The sequence below is a fragment of the Phycodurus eques genome, chromosome 3, assembly GCF_024500275.1.
Source record: "Phycodurus eques isolate BA_2022a chromosome 3, UOR_Pequ_1.1, whole genome shotgun sequence".
In the NCBI taxonomy this organism is placed as follows: Eukaryota; Metazoa; Chordata; class Actinopteri; order Syngnathiformes; family Syngnathidae; genus Phycodurus; species Phycodurus eques.
Genome location: NC_084527.1, coordinates 12,732,844 through 12,750,204, shown reverse-complemented (window position 1 = coordinate 12,750,204; position 17,361 = coordinate 12,732,844). Strand labels below are relative to the sequence as shown.

General features: G+C 42.0%; 1 protein-coding gene across 4 annotated transcripts in view; it reads right to left on the bottom strand.

The window, feature by feature from the left end:
- The window catches only part of LOC133400009 (transducin-like enhancer protein 4), a 36,654-nt gene that overhangs the window by 1,809 nt on the left and 17,484 nt on the right, over positions 1 to 17,361 (bottom strand). For 2 of the 4 annotated variants that reach the window (XM_061672124.1, XM_061672126.1), the window contains 13 exons: positions 15,752 to 15,953; positions 15,327 to 15,343; positions 9,806 to 9,928; positions 9,622 to 9,675; positions 9,365 to 9,517; positions 9,081 to 9,210; positions 7,645 to 7,820; positions 7,251 to 7,327; positions 6,308 to 6,557; positions 5,973 to 6,220; positions 5,031 to 5,178; positions 1,156 to 1,306; positions 944 to 1,020 (listed from right to left, as the gene is read on the bottom strand). In XM_061672124.1, the coding sequence (XP_061528108.1) occupies positions 944 to 1,020; positions 1,156 to 1,306; positions 5,031 to 5,178; positions 5,973 to 6,220; positions 6,308 to 6,557; positions 7,251 to 7,327; positions 7,645 to 7,820; positions 9,081 to 9,210; positions 9,365 to 9,517; positions 9,622 to 9,675; positions 9,806 to 9,928; positions 15,327 to 15,343; positions 15,752 to 15,953 (1,806 nt within the window). The remainder of the gene's footprint in view (positions 1 to 943; positions 1,021 to 1,155; positions 1,307 to 5,030; positions 5,179 to 5,972; positions 6,221 to 6,307; positions 6,558 to 7,250; positions 7,328 to 7,644; positions 7,821 to 9,080; positions 9,211 to 9,364; positions 9,518 to 9,621; positions 9,676 to 9,805; positions 9,929 to 15,326; positions 15,344 to 15,751; positions 15,954 to 17,361) is intronic. The other 2 variants (XM_061672125.1, XM_061672127.1) reach the window with 1 other exon arrangement.

Below are 17,361 nucleotides of genomic sequence, written 5' to 3'. Positions count from 1 at the left end.
CTGTCTCTCCTCCACAATTTGTCTAATTTGTCTCTATACTGTGTGTACTGCATGACGGTGGCACGGTGGTCCTTGTGGTTAGCATGTCTGCCTAACACTTCTGACGTTGGTGGTTTGAATCGGAGTTCTGGCCTTCGTGTGTGGAGTTAGTATGTTTCTTCCTGTGCTTGTGTGGGCCTCACCAGGTACTCTGGCTTCCTACCACATTCTAAGAACATGCACGTTAGGTTTGTTGAAGACTAAACTGTCCATAGGTGAGAATGTGATTGTGAATGTTCGTTTGTCTACATTTGCCCTGCCACTGGCTGGCCAACAGTCCAGGGTCTACCCCGCTTCTTGCTTTTGCCTGAAGTCAGCTCGGATAAGCTCAAGTTTAGAGTCTTCAACAAACTTAACACGCATGTTTTTGCTCTGTGGGAGGAGGATTACAGAGAAAAGCCACGCAAGCACAGGGAGAACATGCAAACTTCACACAGGAAGGCCAGAGTCCACATTCAAACCCAGAACCTGAGAAATGTGAGGCAGACATAGTGAAAAAATCTACTTTGAATCCTTCTCGAAATCGCTTCTTGATATCTGTCCTCTTTATAGCTTCACTTTCTTGTGTTTATCACAATTTCATTTTCTAATATCTTTAATTGATTCTCTATATCTCCATTTCCTTTGGTAATGTTTTCTATCCATTTTTTCATGTATTTACATCTATCTTTTTTTGGTTTTAAGTCAAGTTTATTCGTATAGCTCTTAATCACAAAAGAGGTTCAAAACGGCTTCACAGGACAGGCCAACAGTTGACAAAGATCGGCGACATCCTCTGCTCTCAACCCCTTCTCAATATCTCTTCTGTTTATAACACTGCATCTTTCTATATCTCTTTACTTCCTAATGCAAGACTCAAAGACAAAACTGGATACTGATTGGCCATATGTGTTTCTTAAGTTACCTGGAATATGCTCGCTCCATACGGGGTTCTCCAGGCGTTAAGCAAATTGTCCTTTCCTGTGCTGACGAACCACTTCCCTGCAAGCGACAGCACAGCGAATGAGCTTGCACCAAACACATCCAGCAACACAACTGCCCCAATGATGTGATCTACATATGACCAGCAATTTCTTCCTCTGTTAGATCTAACGCAACAACACAATATTGACTAACCACAGTGAGCAAATCGGAGTGAGAGCACGCAGCTTTCATGTAGGTGGAGCTGGTACTTGTCAGGTTTGGAGACATGTAGGACTTCCACATTGCTGTTCTCCATTCCCACCGCCAGCCACTCGCCAGTTGGACAGTATCCCAGTGAGAAGATCTGCAACAACAGTTCATCATGTCTGCACGGTCTAGAACACATTGGGCCTGATTTACTAAAAGTTTAGCAAATTCAAAATGGCGAAAAAAATTATCTACTAACCAGGAAAACCCAAAATTGCGACAACCTAACGGGCAACGTTACCATGTAGTTCGTTTTGTGCGGAGTATGGGTCATTTTCATATAATTTGATCAATAACGGTGAAGGCATGACCCACTGATTTTTTTTTTTTTTAATCAATTAATTCTACTGATTCTAGTATTTAAATTATTGGTAGTCATTTCCCATCAAAATTGTTGCACACAAAAAAAAAAATACTAAAGTAAAATTTTTTCAAACTTAAAATGCCAGAAATAGGTGTCTGAAAGGAATTTTCAAGATTTGTTTCATGATTTGATTTGTTTTCTGAAGATTGTAATTACATTTTTGTATGTGTAGGATGACTTGATTTGTTTTCTGAAGATGTTAATTTGTTGATGTTAACTTGTCAAAGTGTCAGCACGATTGCATGTCTTTACCTTTGTTATTAGATTGTAATGGGTTTAATGAGTAGCTAGAATTATCCATGCACTTGTATCCCCTAGGGTTGGGAATCTCTGACACGAGGCCGAGTCAATACATAGCTAGATACACGGGTTACAATTCAATTCCAAAACAATCTTTAAGGGCGGAACGATTAGGTTCAGTATGGGAGCGACACGATTATTCGATACCATTCAATTTGGTGTGGAAACAATGCCAGAGTTAAAAAAAATTTAATGTAGACGTTAATCATAAGGAACCTTGATTTGACTTGGCTTAACCCAATTCTATAAAATGACATTTGTCTAACACTATTTTCAAACATGTAGAAGACCACTTACCTCTGAGAATTGTTGCTTTATGGCACAGTAAAAAAAAAAAAAAAAAAAAAAAAAAAAAAAAATATATATATATATATATATATATATATATATATATATATATATATATATATATATATATATATATAAATAAAACTATATTTTCAAATATAAAATTATTTATATAGACCACAACAATTTATTTTCTAGAGAAATTCTGTACTAACAAACAATAGTTGAGAGGCCATTCAAGCTAGGAGCGCCACTGTACACACGCAAATTTTTATATTTATTTATTTAAACAATCGCACTACTTGCTGAGTGCTGACTGACTATGAACTTTAAGTCGTGATGACTAGCTTAGCTCAACTTGCTATTGTTGCGCAAGAGTCAGGACATACCTGGCTGTGTGTTGGGAGTTTCTTTTTGAGCTTTCTTTTTGGGAGTTTCGCAAAGTCTACCAACACTGGAACGTATAATTGGACTAAATGGGCTTGAGAAGAAGCATTAGTTTGCTGACGTATATAGCCCATGGGAATTGCCAAGATGTAGCCACCTTTGCCATATTGCCTGTATGTTTATGATCTGCCACATTTTGCTGCCGGCAGACTTGAGATAAGGTATGTAACATGACTTTGCATTCAATGTTCACAACTCCCGGGGAAAATGTATCATCTGCTAACCCTACTTTGCTATCGCTGTAACCACAAAAGTAGCTTAACTACTGAAAAACTATTTGATGTTGAAATAGTGGTGCTACGGAGGAATGTAGTTAAGCTAGTAGTGTCGCTAGTGCCCACCACTGCTGTTTTTGGTTGTAAGCATAACGTTACATGGCGCACAGCGCGAGAGCACTCACGCTTGTTTTAAGAGATGAGAAATGTAAAGCCCCAGGCAACCGATTCCTAACCTCGCGATATCCAGTCCACAGCCCTACAACCGATGTATCTAAAGATTCCTGGCGGATTTTGTATCGATTATGGAGTCTGCTACCAATACAGTTGTATCTCTCCCCTTTACAAACGGCTATACAGTCGCATTGGTTTAATCATTCCCAACACTAGTATCAGCAGAGTTTGATGTGCAACATGTACACTTTGCAACTCACCCAATTTTTATGAAGCTGTTTTTGACTTTATCATTATACACTTTTGTCTTTCCTGTTATAAAAAGAAGTGAATTTCAATGGGCCTCCACCATTTACGACCGAGAGTTCTGCCAGATCAAGTTCGTTTGTTCGTGCTGGCTGTTTGCCCAGCCTTCTGCTTTCCGTCCACAACTGGGATAACTGCTAGCTCAAGATTGCCTGTTCCTGTGGCTGTTGGACCAGCCTTCTGTTTACACCCTCAAGCCCTGCTAGTCTGTTTCCCAGTTCCTGTGGCAGTTTGGCATTCTGCTGCAGGGTCAACACAGTCTGAGTTTCCAGTTTGCCCCATTCTGCTCTCTGAGAATTGTGGATTAAGACCACAATTAAGTTTAAGCATTCCTGGCCTGCTATCTGGGGATTACAATGCATTGCATCACTTTGGCCAATCTTCAAAGCCTCACCCTCTCGATTGTGCAGTTGACTGCTCTGTACTTTGAAGTGACCTGTCACAGTTGATCTTAGTCATTATTTAAATCATTTTCCAACTATTCCGGGGACTCTGTGTGCTACATTTGGGTCTTACACCACACTCGCCCCCTGTCACTTGGAGCCAGTTACAAGGAGGAGTAATGTCATATCACCAATGACAAAACTCCTTTCAACTCTGCATTTCTTTGCATCTGGGTCATTTTAACGCACTGCGAGAATTGAAGCTGTCCCCTCCCAGAGCAGTTTTCCAGGTTAGCTGTCCCAATTTATAAACGCAATATTACACAGGATTGCCACATACATCAAATGGACCATATGCACGACAACACTTCAAGCATTTCCGATGGAAAGGTTAGCTTGGGGAGCTTCTGGTTTCCATTTGTGCTAAGATACTGGGATACCATCGGAAAAATTACCTAATTCTTTAAATGTGTGATGTGTGGTTGTGTAATATATATATTCAGATAGTTCGTTGATGGTACAAGGATGAGATATATATATATATTTTTTTTTTTTTTTAAGTACAAAGGGACTGCTTCTCCATCCAAAACTACGGTATGCCACTATGTTCAGCGTCAACTCTGTTTTGAATCTCAACACGTTTCCCAAGATGTCACTATGTGTTTGCCTGGCCAGAAGTTAGCACGCCACCATACCCCAAATATGGAACTGTTGTGTGCACAGAGTCCATTCCCACCTACTTGAGTGAGTTAAATAAAAATAAAAATGGTTGGTTGGCATGGTTGCAGACTTCTTGAAATTTTTCAATGGAATTGATTTTATTTTCTGTAACTCAGTAATGTTTGTTTGTCTCTTCCACTAACAATTCCATCACTTCCATACACAACATGTGTATGTTCACTGTGATGGGTTAAATGCAGAGAACAAATTTCATTTGCATGCATGCATGCATGTTCGTGACAATAAAAGGTGATTCTTCTACTTCTTATGTCATTTTGCACCTGCAGTGCGCTCCCAAATTTTTCATGGTGAAAACCCTCAGAGTTACCTAAAGTGCAAAACCCTCTTTTAAAAATGGTACTCTCTACCACTTTCACATCTGTTTCCAACAGCACGCACAATCTGTTAGTCAGTGAACATACTATTTAGCGCCTACTTGGGATCTTAGGAAAATATCCCACTCTTAGTAGATCACACACAACATGCCCACAAACAGCATGTACAATCTGTTAGAGTGAGTGAAAGTGCAATTTAGAGCCCGCTATTTGGGATCTTAGTAAATAAAGCCCTTTTCTTTCATTGTGCTCTGATGCGCCTATATACAGTAAGTCACATTCAGTGTACCTGCGAGGTAAAGTCATGCTGCTGCAGCTGGCGGCCTTCTCGAAGATCCCAGGAGCGGACGGTGTTATCCAGACCTCCTGTCCAAAGCTTGGTGCCATCATTGGAGATGTCTATGCAGCTCGCTCCATCTGTGTGGCCCTGGAACTGCCTGTAGTGTACACATACCCTCATTTAATCCAATCATAGGGAACAGTATTCTGCCTTAAAGCTGGGGATACTGCTTTGACATCAAAATCCAGCCTTTGAGGAACAATGTTTTCTCAAAAAATATACAAGTTACCCGGTTACGGAATGTAGGCCACAGCTGTTTACTTTTTAAATGAGTACTGCTGCCTCACAGCAAGATGTTTGCTGGTTTGAATCTACAGAGTCCCAAATAAACATGTACTGTCTACTCTTTGACTAGCCATTATTAATATATTTTGTTTTAATTTTGGTATTTATTGACATGCGAAGATACAAGTCTAATGAGTTAAAGAAACTAACAATCAATTTAAGACAATTCAAAGCATTAAAGAAAATTTTTTTCTCCACCTAGTCTAGTCTACTCGCAGTCAGAGTGATTACATTTTTGGAAGGGGACACCTATGTTGGTATTGGACTTTTTGTGTGCGTGGGTTCCATCTAGATATCCCGGCTTCCTCAAACAGTCCAAAAGCATGCAAACTTAAGCTTATTTGAAGACTGAATTGTCTAAGTTTAAATAAATAGTAGGCTACCATGGGAAACAAAAACACAAAACTTGGCACACTCAAAACATCAGTCGGAACAAGACAAAGTAAGTTGACCAATTTTACTTGCAAGGAGACTGAGGGTGTCAAGAAAATGGAGAGATCTTAATAGTCACTGTATGATTACAATCATATCATGAAATGAAGCTATTTTTCTTTTTGTGAGACAAAAACTGAACTAGAACTTTGACTGACACACTTGAGAGCCTACCTAACCAAAGTCTGGTTGTGAAGGTCCCAGACAGCTATGTTTCCATCGGAGCAGCAGGAAAAGCAGACCTTGGAGTCGGGGCTGATGGCCAAGGCGTAGCACGCAGGAGCTGATGATGTTAATTCTGCCTTGATCCGCGGCGTTGGTGTTGCCAAATCCCATATTGACAAAGTACTCGCCTCGCCTCCCACAATGAGCGTCCGTCCGTCAGGGAGCAGTCGACAGGAGCGGATGTAGTTGTCTCTGTTCTGATGGGGCAGACGTTTAATTCTAATCTTGCACATTTATGAACTCAATATCTGTCATGAATCAGAACGTCATTTGAAGTGACTCACAAGGCAGTCCAGCTGTGACACAGAGGTCTTGTTGCCGGGGTGACTGATGTCCCACACCTTGACACAGCCCTTGCCGCCGGTGTAAACATGACGGGTTGGGTTGCTGATGGTGACAGCACACACCACCTCCCCGTGGTTAAGTGTGTTGATCTGTCGCGCATGACGCGGGATGGCCGGGCCGATTAGAGCGTCCGGAGGGAAAGGTACTGGCTGCATTTGTCCATCAGCACTCACGTGAAAGGAGTAGGCTCTGGAACAAGGACATATATAGGTCTATACAGTATCTCATAAAAGTGAGTACACACATCACATTTTTTTCATGGGACAACTCTGAAGAAATGACACTTTGCTACAAATTAGTCAGTGTACAGCTTTTATAACAGTGTAAATTTACTGTCCCCTCAAAATAAATCAAAACACAGTCATTCATGTCTAAACTTCTGGCAATAAATGTGACTACACTCTGAAGTGAAAATGCCCAAATTGGGTCCACTTAACCAATTTTGCTCCCTTGTGTCATGTGCCTTTTAAAATATACTAGCTCCACGATATCATCCTAGAGGAGTGGAAGAGGATTGTAGCGGCAACCTGTGAAGCTCTAGTGAACTCCATGCCCAAGAGGGAAAATAATGGTGGCCACACAAAATATTGACACTTTGGGCACACTTTGGACAGTTTCACTTAGGGGTTTACTCACTTTTGTTGACAGCGGTTTAGACATTTATGGCTGTGTGTTGAGTTACTTTGAGGGGACCGTAAATTTAGATTGTTAATCAAGCTGTGTACACTGACTGCTTTACATAGTAGAATATGTTTTCCCCAATATTGTCCAATGAATATATATATTAAAAAATTTACAAAAATGTGAGGAGAATACTCAATTTTGTGACTGTAAGTAAGTGACAGTAAATATATATAATTTTGAATGAAAAAGGAGACTTACGGTTTTCCACCAGGAATGCCTGATAGGTTGGGAGGAAGGCCAGGGACACGTATGTGATGGTGAGGATCAAATCCCACCTAGAGAAAATGAAGGTTGAATTAAGAGACAACAGAAGGCCACTATAGACAAAAGTCTTCAGACACACGTCAATTGATTATTCATCCATTTTCTATAGTGCTTGTCATTAGGGTGAGCTGGAGTATATTCCATTTGACTTTGGACAAGAGGCAGGGTACACCCTGGACTGGTCACCAGCCAATCACAGGGCACGTATAGACAACCATTCACACTCACAATCACACTTATGCACAATATGGAGTCTTAGTAAATTCAAACAACTGCAAGAAACGATATCTCATCTGGTTCTTGTAGAACATGCATGCATTTTGTATACCACTTGTGTGCGTCCATAAGCAGCCACAGCGGCTGCAGCCACAGTGCTCATGCTATGCAGGCCTGTGTAGGGGGCGCCTGCTCCGCTCAGCTCGCCATTCATGCCAAGGTGAGGGACAATTCCAAACGGGCCTGGATACGAGCACGGCACCGCCAGTGGTGTGCGCAGACCAGGTGCTGTAACAAGAAGACAATTTAGAATGTTGACTAGTAACGTAACAACATTTGCCAAACATGCCAGTCTGTCAAAATGTGGGATCTAGTTGGAACAGCCTCTTCAACCGGAGTACAACGGCGCACAAATTGTGACAATCGGATGATGGGTTCCGGAGAAATTTACTTTTTATGGCAGGAAAAAAAATGCCTTTTTGGGGAGTGTTTTTGTGTGACATCGCCTATAGAGAAATGTGGTCAGAAAATGCCTTTAAATTAGTGTGAAACAGTAAAATGTAATTGTTTCTCAACATATCTCCTCAACGGTTCATTACATCTGCTACTCAGGGAACCCCTTCTTCGATAAGCTGACAAGTTTTGGTTAGAAATATCCAATAATCGCTTGTATGGGTCGAAATTCCAAGACGCGTCAAAATTACTGTGACATTTCACACTGCGTCACTTGTTCTAAAAACTCGACTTAACTAGCACAAAATGGAACATTATAGGTGAGAGGCACAGGGTGGGCAGTAGAATAGGTCACGTCAACAATCCTTTGGCAATTTATTTGTTATGGACAATTTTAGAGGCGTTTGAAGTGTTTTTGATTTTTTGAAAATTCCACAAAGATGGCTGTCACATGTCATTTTGCTGTTTTGAATCTTTGACCAACTTCTTTCAGCTTGATGGGAAGAGCAAAGTACGGAGTAGGAAAGGAATAGTTCATGATCCAAAGCATTCGACATCATGAGTGAAACATGGCGATGGCATTGGCATGTGTAATGGCTAATGGGACGGATGCTTTTTGGTAATTTGACTACTGAAAAATATTCCATCCTCCTCATTGTCCAAATACTTATGCAGATAACTGTATGATGCGGAGTACACACCTACCGACAATCAGGACGAATTCTGATCAAAGTCAGCAAAGGCCCAACAGTCAAATGTCTCAAAAAGACTAACCTGAGAGATTATCCTAGGGTGTTAATAGTGATTTATTCTTCTTCTTTGTACTGTCCAGCAGTTTGGATGCCCTGTGGCACCATACTACCTCTCACAGAGCAGTCGTGGTACAGACATCTGATTTGCGGGAGGAGACTCGTGATTGTCGGTGGCGATAAGGTTGTGTGCGTGGTGTGCTGTTTTGTGCATATGGAGTACACCACGTACACTTTAAAGGCACACACATGCCCACATCATCTGGGGTCTCTCACATTATAAAAATTGGTTAAGATGTAAAAAATTGGTATGTGTGTACCCAGCCATAAATCGCCCAACACTTACCTAGTGTCTCGACTCCTGTTGGCTTACTTGGAACAGCCCTCAGGCTGGTGGTGGTGCTGCTGGGAGTGGGAGCGTCGCAGCGGGATGTGGGTGTGCTGGACTTTGAAACTGGTGTTGTCGATTTTTCATTCTCCAGAAAAAAAGACAAATGTTAAAACATTTCAGGTGAAATACATAATACTAATAATATCACATCTGTGATGCTAAACTCACGAAATGCTTATTTCCCAAAAATAGGAACTACCTACAGTAGAGAAATGATACAAAGAAGATCAGACACTCACCAAATTAATCTCTTTGGATTTGGATGAAGGTGTGCTGCTGGAGGAAGCGACAGAAGAGGGACTCTGGGGCGCATCCTTCTTCAGCAGGCGACTCTTATCCAATCCGTTCTCCCTGGGAGAGTGGGCAGGACTTCCTCTTGGAGAGGCTGGATCCTGGGGTGGTTGTTTGAGCACACAGGAAGAGAAAAAGGGAACGCAGTTTCATTTTGCTAATCGAGCAGAACACAAGACACAATGATTGTCATAATGCGGCGTACCTCATTGGAGACGTCCACTACCAAGTTGTCGTCACTCTTCTCACCGTCACTCTCCTAGTAAATTTTTATACAGAAATAGATGTATGAAGTATCATGCTTTCAGTTTCAGTTAAAATGATACATAGTCAAGTTTCATGGAATTTGGTCCTTGTGATAGTAAACTGGCTCTGGAAAAATAACTTACGTAGCGTGTAGCACTCAACTCCTTATCGTCTGTCTTCTGCTTCTTGCTGTCGGCGGAGTAATCGCCTGAACCTCGGTGCTTCTCTCCAGTCCGAAAACTGGTGGACGGAGACACAGATGAGCTCTGGAAGAAATAATTACTTCACACTGAACACACGTTGGAAGTGAACACGACAAGACACACATCCAAAATTAAGTTTTATATCACAATAACAATGTGCCGCTCCAGCCAATGTAGGACCTTTCAAGGGACAATAGTACATATTGTAGTTCTGTTATATTGTCTTTGGCTCTCATTGTTTATTAATGATGACATTAAGACTGCAGTAGAGTCAGCTTTTAAGTGACTTTCTTGTGTGACAGGAGTGGTGGCGAGCCAACTTGGGAAAGGCTGGTCTAGAGGAGTAGTTCGTTAACATTTCTCATATTTAATTTTTTTTTTTTTAAAAAAGGCTTTGAATAGTTGCACTGGAGAATGTAAACAACATTAATTGCACACTTCTCCTCTCGCTCATCCCTCCCGATGACTCGGACCTTCTCAATTGCCGTCTCGTTGGGAAGCTCTTCTCACCCGCAGCCGACCAACAGAGAGAAGAAAAATAAACCAGGACATTTAACTCGACCTTTCCACTAACTCACGCTTGTAACCTTTCCGGTGCCCTTTGCCGTGATGCAAGTGTTGATGACAAGAATCCTGGGAGGGAGAAGCAAGGTTTGGCGCTTGTGTGCCTGTGTATGTGTAACACTTGTCATGTTTACATTTTAGTGCTCGATGTAAGTGCAAACAATGTTGAAGTGTTATGCAGGAGTGCGATGAAGCAGACTGATGCTCTCCACACTGATTAGATTAGCCTAGAGATTAGCTCATGGAAACGTGAAGGAAAATGAATTTTTACTGAATAAACAAGATTACACACCCCACCTGTTAGTTGTACAAGTGTATTTCAATCATTTGTAATAAAAGACTATTATAACAATGCAGAGAAAAAGCAAAACAGTGGGCAATGTGGACAGAGGAAGAATGGGCCTGATAGCAGAACATAAGAACAAAAATGGATGCACACACCACTATGGAGTGTACACCAAGGCGACTGAAACAATTGGCAGAAAAGACACATTTCCATCTAATTGAAGTTCATCTTTAATACTGCAAAGGGGCTAAATTTATAACATGAGTGGCAGCTGCACACTTCAATCCTTCTCAATTCGGTGGGTGCTGCTGTTTTGGTCAGCAGTTGTAGTACAGTTATTGACACGCAAACCCTGTTTTTCCTACCTGAGGATAAGAGATTGGAGGCACCTATTTGGGGTGAGCCATTTGTTTCAAGTTACCAGGCTGTTAATTGAGACGAAGATGTGTATGTGTCTGACTGTGTGCGTGGGTCTATTAGAGTGGAGGTCATTATTTGTTTCTACTTCACCAATTTCAGCACTAAAACCTAATCAGGCCTGAACAAAACTATGGCACTCATTAGAAATAATAGAAATTTCTATTTAGCACATCAGGAAGTTCATAAGTTGTGGTTTATCAAATAGTAATTGACATCGCCTTTTTTCTTTTTTCCTGTTCGGATATTCGGTCAAGCAGAACGGAGGATCTGTATCCCTTTTATGCCAGAACAGTTTTACTGTGTCACAGTGGAGATTTTAAGCTGCCGCTGTGGTTTCTTAGTATTTCAATTGAGATTTATTCAGAATCAGAGTCGATCAGTCGAACAGAACAAAGTTTCTGGAGGGGAGTGAGGAAAAAAAGACAAAGCACTAATTGTAAACAAGAGGAGAAAAGCAAATAATTACATATCAACATAGAACAATGACACATTAGATAGGAGTGTTGTATGGGGCAGTAGTACAAAGACAAGATAGGACAGGACAAGTACAGGAGAAGAAGCATGCAGTACAAGGTTTGTAAAATGGGCTGTACAACTGATTTGTAAAACGGGCTGTACAACTAAATTGTGGTCGGAGTGATTATGTAAATTATAACCCAGGGCGGTGCGCCGGCCCCACCGAGGCACCACGACAACCGATCATCCGGAGGAGGCCGCAGGGAACCAATGCCCCCCCCCACCCCACCCCAATGCACTCCCAGGAGAGGAAGACACCCCCCCCCCCAACCTGCAAAATTGACATCTCGCCATCGTGCCATTGGCTGTCTCTGATGCATTACGGAAATGTTAACAAAATCATTCCAAAATGGTCAATTTCATTTAGTGGTATGTTGACGTAATCAGACTGAGCGCGGAACAATAAATCCTGAGGGGGTTCAAGATTGATTACTGCATTTCTTTCCTCAGTATCAGCTTCTATTCTTGAAGGTCAAGTCAGTTAGTGTGTCCATCATCTTCTCATCCATCTCACACTCACTTGCCTAACACTGTCTCAACACAACTATTAATACACTTACAATGTAGATATCCTGCCACCAGCAAATACACACTATGGACCGTGGGGGAAAAAAGAGGTATTGCTTAATTGCCAGTCAATGATACTGAGAACTAACCTACAATTAACTTAAGTCTCACCACAAAGACAAAATGTAAAAGACCTGCAGCTCTTAACACACCAAAGTAACAACACTGTATGGCCAACATGTCGTGCAATGTGCTGTTTACACCCACGTTAGCGTTATCAGTGTATGAGGTGCGAACACCAAGGACATTAAGCCACAGAAACTCATGCGTTTCAGTGGACTGTTGCCAAGGCAACTGTAAACCGCTGACAAGGGGCTTATTGGTTTCATGAACTGACTGTTGGCCGCCATGTCAAAGAGCATCTCTAAATGTGCGTGTGTGTGTGTGTGTTTCCACTCCCACAGGGCGCTAATGAAAGGCATTCATCATTTTGGTCTTCCTATTTTTGCTACCGATTCGAGAAGACGTTACACACACACCCGCACACATTCGTACGCTGCTAATCGCTCCCATCACAGTGCCTACAGCTGTGACTGTGTGTGGAGGAGGATAGACTACATGGGGGGGCAGGAGATAACGTATTAAGCATTCCTCATGTCTCCAACTCCCAAACATCAGTGAACACGCAGCCTGCTAAGCGTGTGCGTGTTCACCAGTCGAGCTCAGGCGGCTGGAATAAAGAAATGCTAATCTGCTCATTGAGTATTCAACAAACCAAACGTTTGCCTTGGGAAAAGGCAGAGCTTAAGGGACTAATTACTACAAGCTGTAACGTTAGTCTTTGGCGCTTTCTTCCTTCACTAACCATGCTGCTCTTTTTTTTTTGTCTCCATTTGCACATCACTGAATCTTAAAACACACCTGAGGCGAAAACCCTAGACTCACTTTAAAACTGATCAGAGAACAGAAACATCACAACCTAATTAATATAATCAGCACTGATACATTTTAAAGGGGACATATTTTGGAAATGTTACTTTTAATTGCTTGTATACTAATAGTTGGATCTCACGAGTGTCTGCTCACCTATCAAGGGTGAAATTATACAACCAAGTAAATATTTGTTAGCTGCCTATTTCTGATAATGTGTCTGTGAGCAAGCTGTTCTGAATTTTGCTGAATTGTGACCTCACTGAGCTGCATTGAGTTTTGTTGGATGAGCAGATTACCCTTGTCACACCGTAAGGTTCTTATAAGCAAGAAACATACCTCATTGTGCAGTGAAGTTTTTGACACGGCTGCAGTGGGATTAATTTGTGTATGCCGATGTGTCCACTGCATGCGCTACATACATGAATCTGCAGACTAATTGACAAGTGGAGTGTATGAAGTACTGCCACCACGAGTGAAAATGATTTTATTGTCCTTATGTAACCGGCACGGTGGACGACTGGTTAGAGCGTCAGCCTCACAGTTCTGAGGACCCGGGTTCAATCCCCGGCCCCGCCTGTGTGGAGTTTGCATGTTCTCCCCGTCCGTGCCTGCGTGGATTTTCACCGGGCACTCCGGTTTCCTCCCACATCCCAAAAACATGCAATAATTGGAGACTCTAAATTGCCCGTAGGTGTGAATGTGTGTGCGAATGGTTGTCTGTGCCCTGCGATTGGCTGGCAACCAGTTCAGGGTGTACCCCGCCTCCTGCCCGATGACAGCTGGGATAGGCTCCAGCACGCCCGCGACCCTACTGAGGAGAAGCGGCTCAGAAAATGGATGGATGGATGTCCTTATGTATCAGTGATTCTAAACTGTTGGGCTGCATGCGACCCGTTCTGGCTGGGTCCCATGCAGGAGTCAAAAATGAATTAAAAAATAAATTTAATCTGAATCTCACATTGGACTTTTATTTTTAAAACAAGTTTATGTTTAAATGCTGGTATTAGAAATAAAGTTTGTGCTTAGTGCAGATATATGTTAAAGGTCAAATTTTGTGGCCTTATCTACCGTATTTTCACGACCATAAGGCGCACCGTATTAAAAGGCGCAGTCTCAGTTATGGGGTCTATTTCTGTACTTAACACATACATGAGGTGCACTGTATTATTGGGCGCAGGCATGGTAAAACATACGCTAGCTTAAAACATAAGGTAGCATGCATGCACGCTAAAACATACGCTGCCATGGATGCTAGCGCATGTTTTTAAAAAGGCAGCGGGAGCAAAACTGAGTTAGGTTGTACTTTATTGAAGTTTTTTTTTTTTTTTTTTTTTTTTAAATCAATCCTCATCCACAAATCCATCAAAGTCCTAATCTTCTGTATCCGAAACGAACAGCCGGGCAAGTTCTCCATCAAACATGCCGGGTTCCCTCTCATCATTGTCAGAGTCAGTCTCGTTGCCGGGGGGCTGTTCAGCAATGATGCCGGCTTTCGCGAAAGCTCGGACAACAGTCAAAGCAGATACCTTAGCCCAGGCATCCACAATCCATTCACATATGGCGGCGCTTCGTCTTCTTGACTTGGCGAAGCTTGTTTTCCTGCCTTCTCCACTTGCAAATCATGGATTCGCTGATCTTGAATTCTCTCGCGGCTGCTCGATTCCTATGTTCCTAACGGATAGCTTGCAGTTTAAACTGTGCTTGTGAGTGTCACTTTGTAGATGCCATTTTCGGGGGTCCTTAGCCAAACGGATGTTTTGCACACTGCACATACCGGCGCTATATACCTACTGGTGACGTGCCTTTAGCATCCTCTTTCACGCGCACCCTTCCGCCTTTAACGTCCGCATGCTGTCCTCAGTCACGTCTGCCTTTCCTCTATATAAGCAGCGTGTCGCCATAAAATGCTCCCAGTCAGTCAAGCGGAGCGCTCATCAAAGTCACACAACAACATTTAGAGATTTTGGAGACAATTTAAGACTTTTAAGTGCCCCTTATGGTCGTGAAAATAGGGTCTTTTATGTCATCTTGATACAGTATTTACCTAGTTAACAGTTGACCAATCTGCCGATCAAATCAATTTACCAACCAATCTATCTATTTATCTATCAAGCTACCTACAGTACCTATCTACCAACCTATGACTTGATTGACTTAGTGGTATTGTATGAAAGAGTTGGAAACGTTGGGAAGAAAACTGGTCGGATAGACAGAGAGAGTGGATGCAGGACTTACCTTCACAGAATCTCTCTCTGAGGAGGTAGATGCCAAGAAAAAGAGAAACAAAACATTCAAAATGAGCACCATGCAAAGTAATCATGTCAACCTAATGTGAAACGCAGAGATAAACACAGCTAATTGGCGGGATTTGTGAGATTGACTCTCCTCCTTAAGGAAGATTATCTGATGCAACATAAGGCAACACTATATCGTAATTAATCGTGTACCTTTGAATGACAAGCAGATCATTAACATTCAACAGGTACCATAGTAAATTAGCATAAATCAGTTTTTCGTCTATTTCTACAGAACTAGTTAAAACTAGAAGCATTTTTGTTGGATAACTGAACTAGAGATGCATTCTGGGACAAAATACCGTTCCCCATCAACTAGCATACATAACAAAAGCAACACCGGCACACAAGTAGCGGAGGATTTACCTCTTGGGTGTTCTTCAGCGCTATCCTGGTGTTTCCTCTCATCTTTGAGGGGCAGCTGATGGCCGAGGGCTGAGGAGAGTGCCAGCAGGCTTGCAGTACCAGCGCCGGGGGGCAGGGGAGGATGAAGGCCCGCCGGGTGCGGCGTGAGCGGGACAGGGATGGCGTGGCCATGGGAGAGGTGCTGAGCTTGGAGCTGCTGCTGCTGAAGCGCGCACACACACACACACACACACGAGGTGTATGGAAAGCAGTTTAAGCATTTATTCAACATCCTTGAGATCTGGGTCCGTTTACTTGCACACGCTTTGTCCCGACTCGTCAGACAATTCAGCGCACGAGTAGAATAACTGTATCTTAACGTTGTTTACACTGCTAGTGCTTAGGTTCGTAAAATTTCTGGAATTTTAAATTCCCATGGAAAGTTTCCAATTTGGAATATTTCCAAAATTCCCTATTTTAACTTCCCACAGAAATGTACCAGAAATATTTTCACGCCTTTGCAACCCTACGAGTGTCACTTTTGGCAAAACAGTATGCAACTAAACCTTACTACTAAACTACTGTGCTGGATTAATACCACTACCAACTACAAGGCATGTGTCACATACCAATAGACTCCTGAATCCTACAAGTAGAAACAGTAGTAGTTTTGCCTCACTAGTAGTAACATACAATTGTCTTATTACTATGCCAAAGCTGCTCTACTAGTCAGCAGGGATATCATACAGTAGTGGAAGGCAGTAGTAGAAAACATTTTCAACAGTCATTTAAATGTAAGCTTGATATTCAGCTTAAGGTCCATAAACTGCTACGCTCTTTGTTCTGACTAGTGGGACAACTTTTGCCTACTATTAGGAAAATTACATGTTACTAGAAGGCAAAACTGCAAACTATTTGAAGTTATGTGTGCGACAAGTACGAATAGTGACATTAGAAAATTCTACTAGTTAACATTTAGTGCTTCTCGAGTAGCACACAGATGTCAGCTAATGCTGTTCTGCTTCATTAGTAACTTGTTCTATTAGTATAGCAACCACACACTACAATAGTATACAGAAATGTAATGCAGTAGTGGAAAGAAATGTTACGAGAATGACAGTCATTCTACTAGTGTGCTAAATTGTCTGATTATTGAGGCAAAAAAAAAGCATCTGAACATTGACCTTGAGCTCAAGGATATCTAAATAAATTCTCAAACGGCTTTTCGTAGAAGCGCCCCTTAATGCTGCATTTGGACAAAAAGAAATTTGGAAGAACAGATACAAATACATTTTTATATGAAAGTACAACATACTGTGCATTTGTATTTATGACAAAATTTTATGTTTAACATCAAATAGAACAACAAAAGGGTCTAAATATTTTTCTAATGCGATTTCAATATCCATCCATCCATTTTCTGAGCCGCTTCTCCTCACTAGGGTCGCGGGCGTGCTGGAGCCTATCCCAGCTATCATCGGGCAGGAGGCGGAGTACACCCTGAACTGGTTGCCAGCCAATCGCAGGGCACATACAAACAAACAACCATTTGCACTCACAGTCACACCTACGGGCAAATTAGAGTTGTCAATTAACCTACCATGCATGTTTTTGGGGTGTGGGAGGAAACG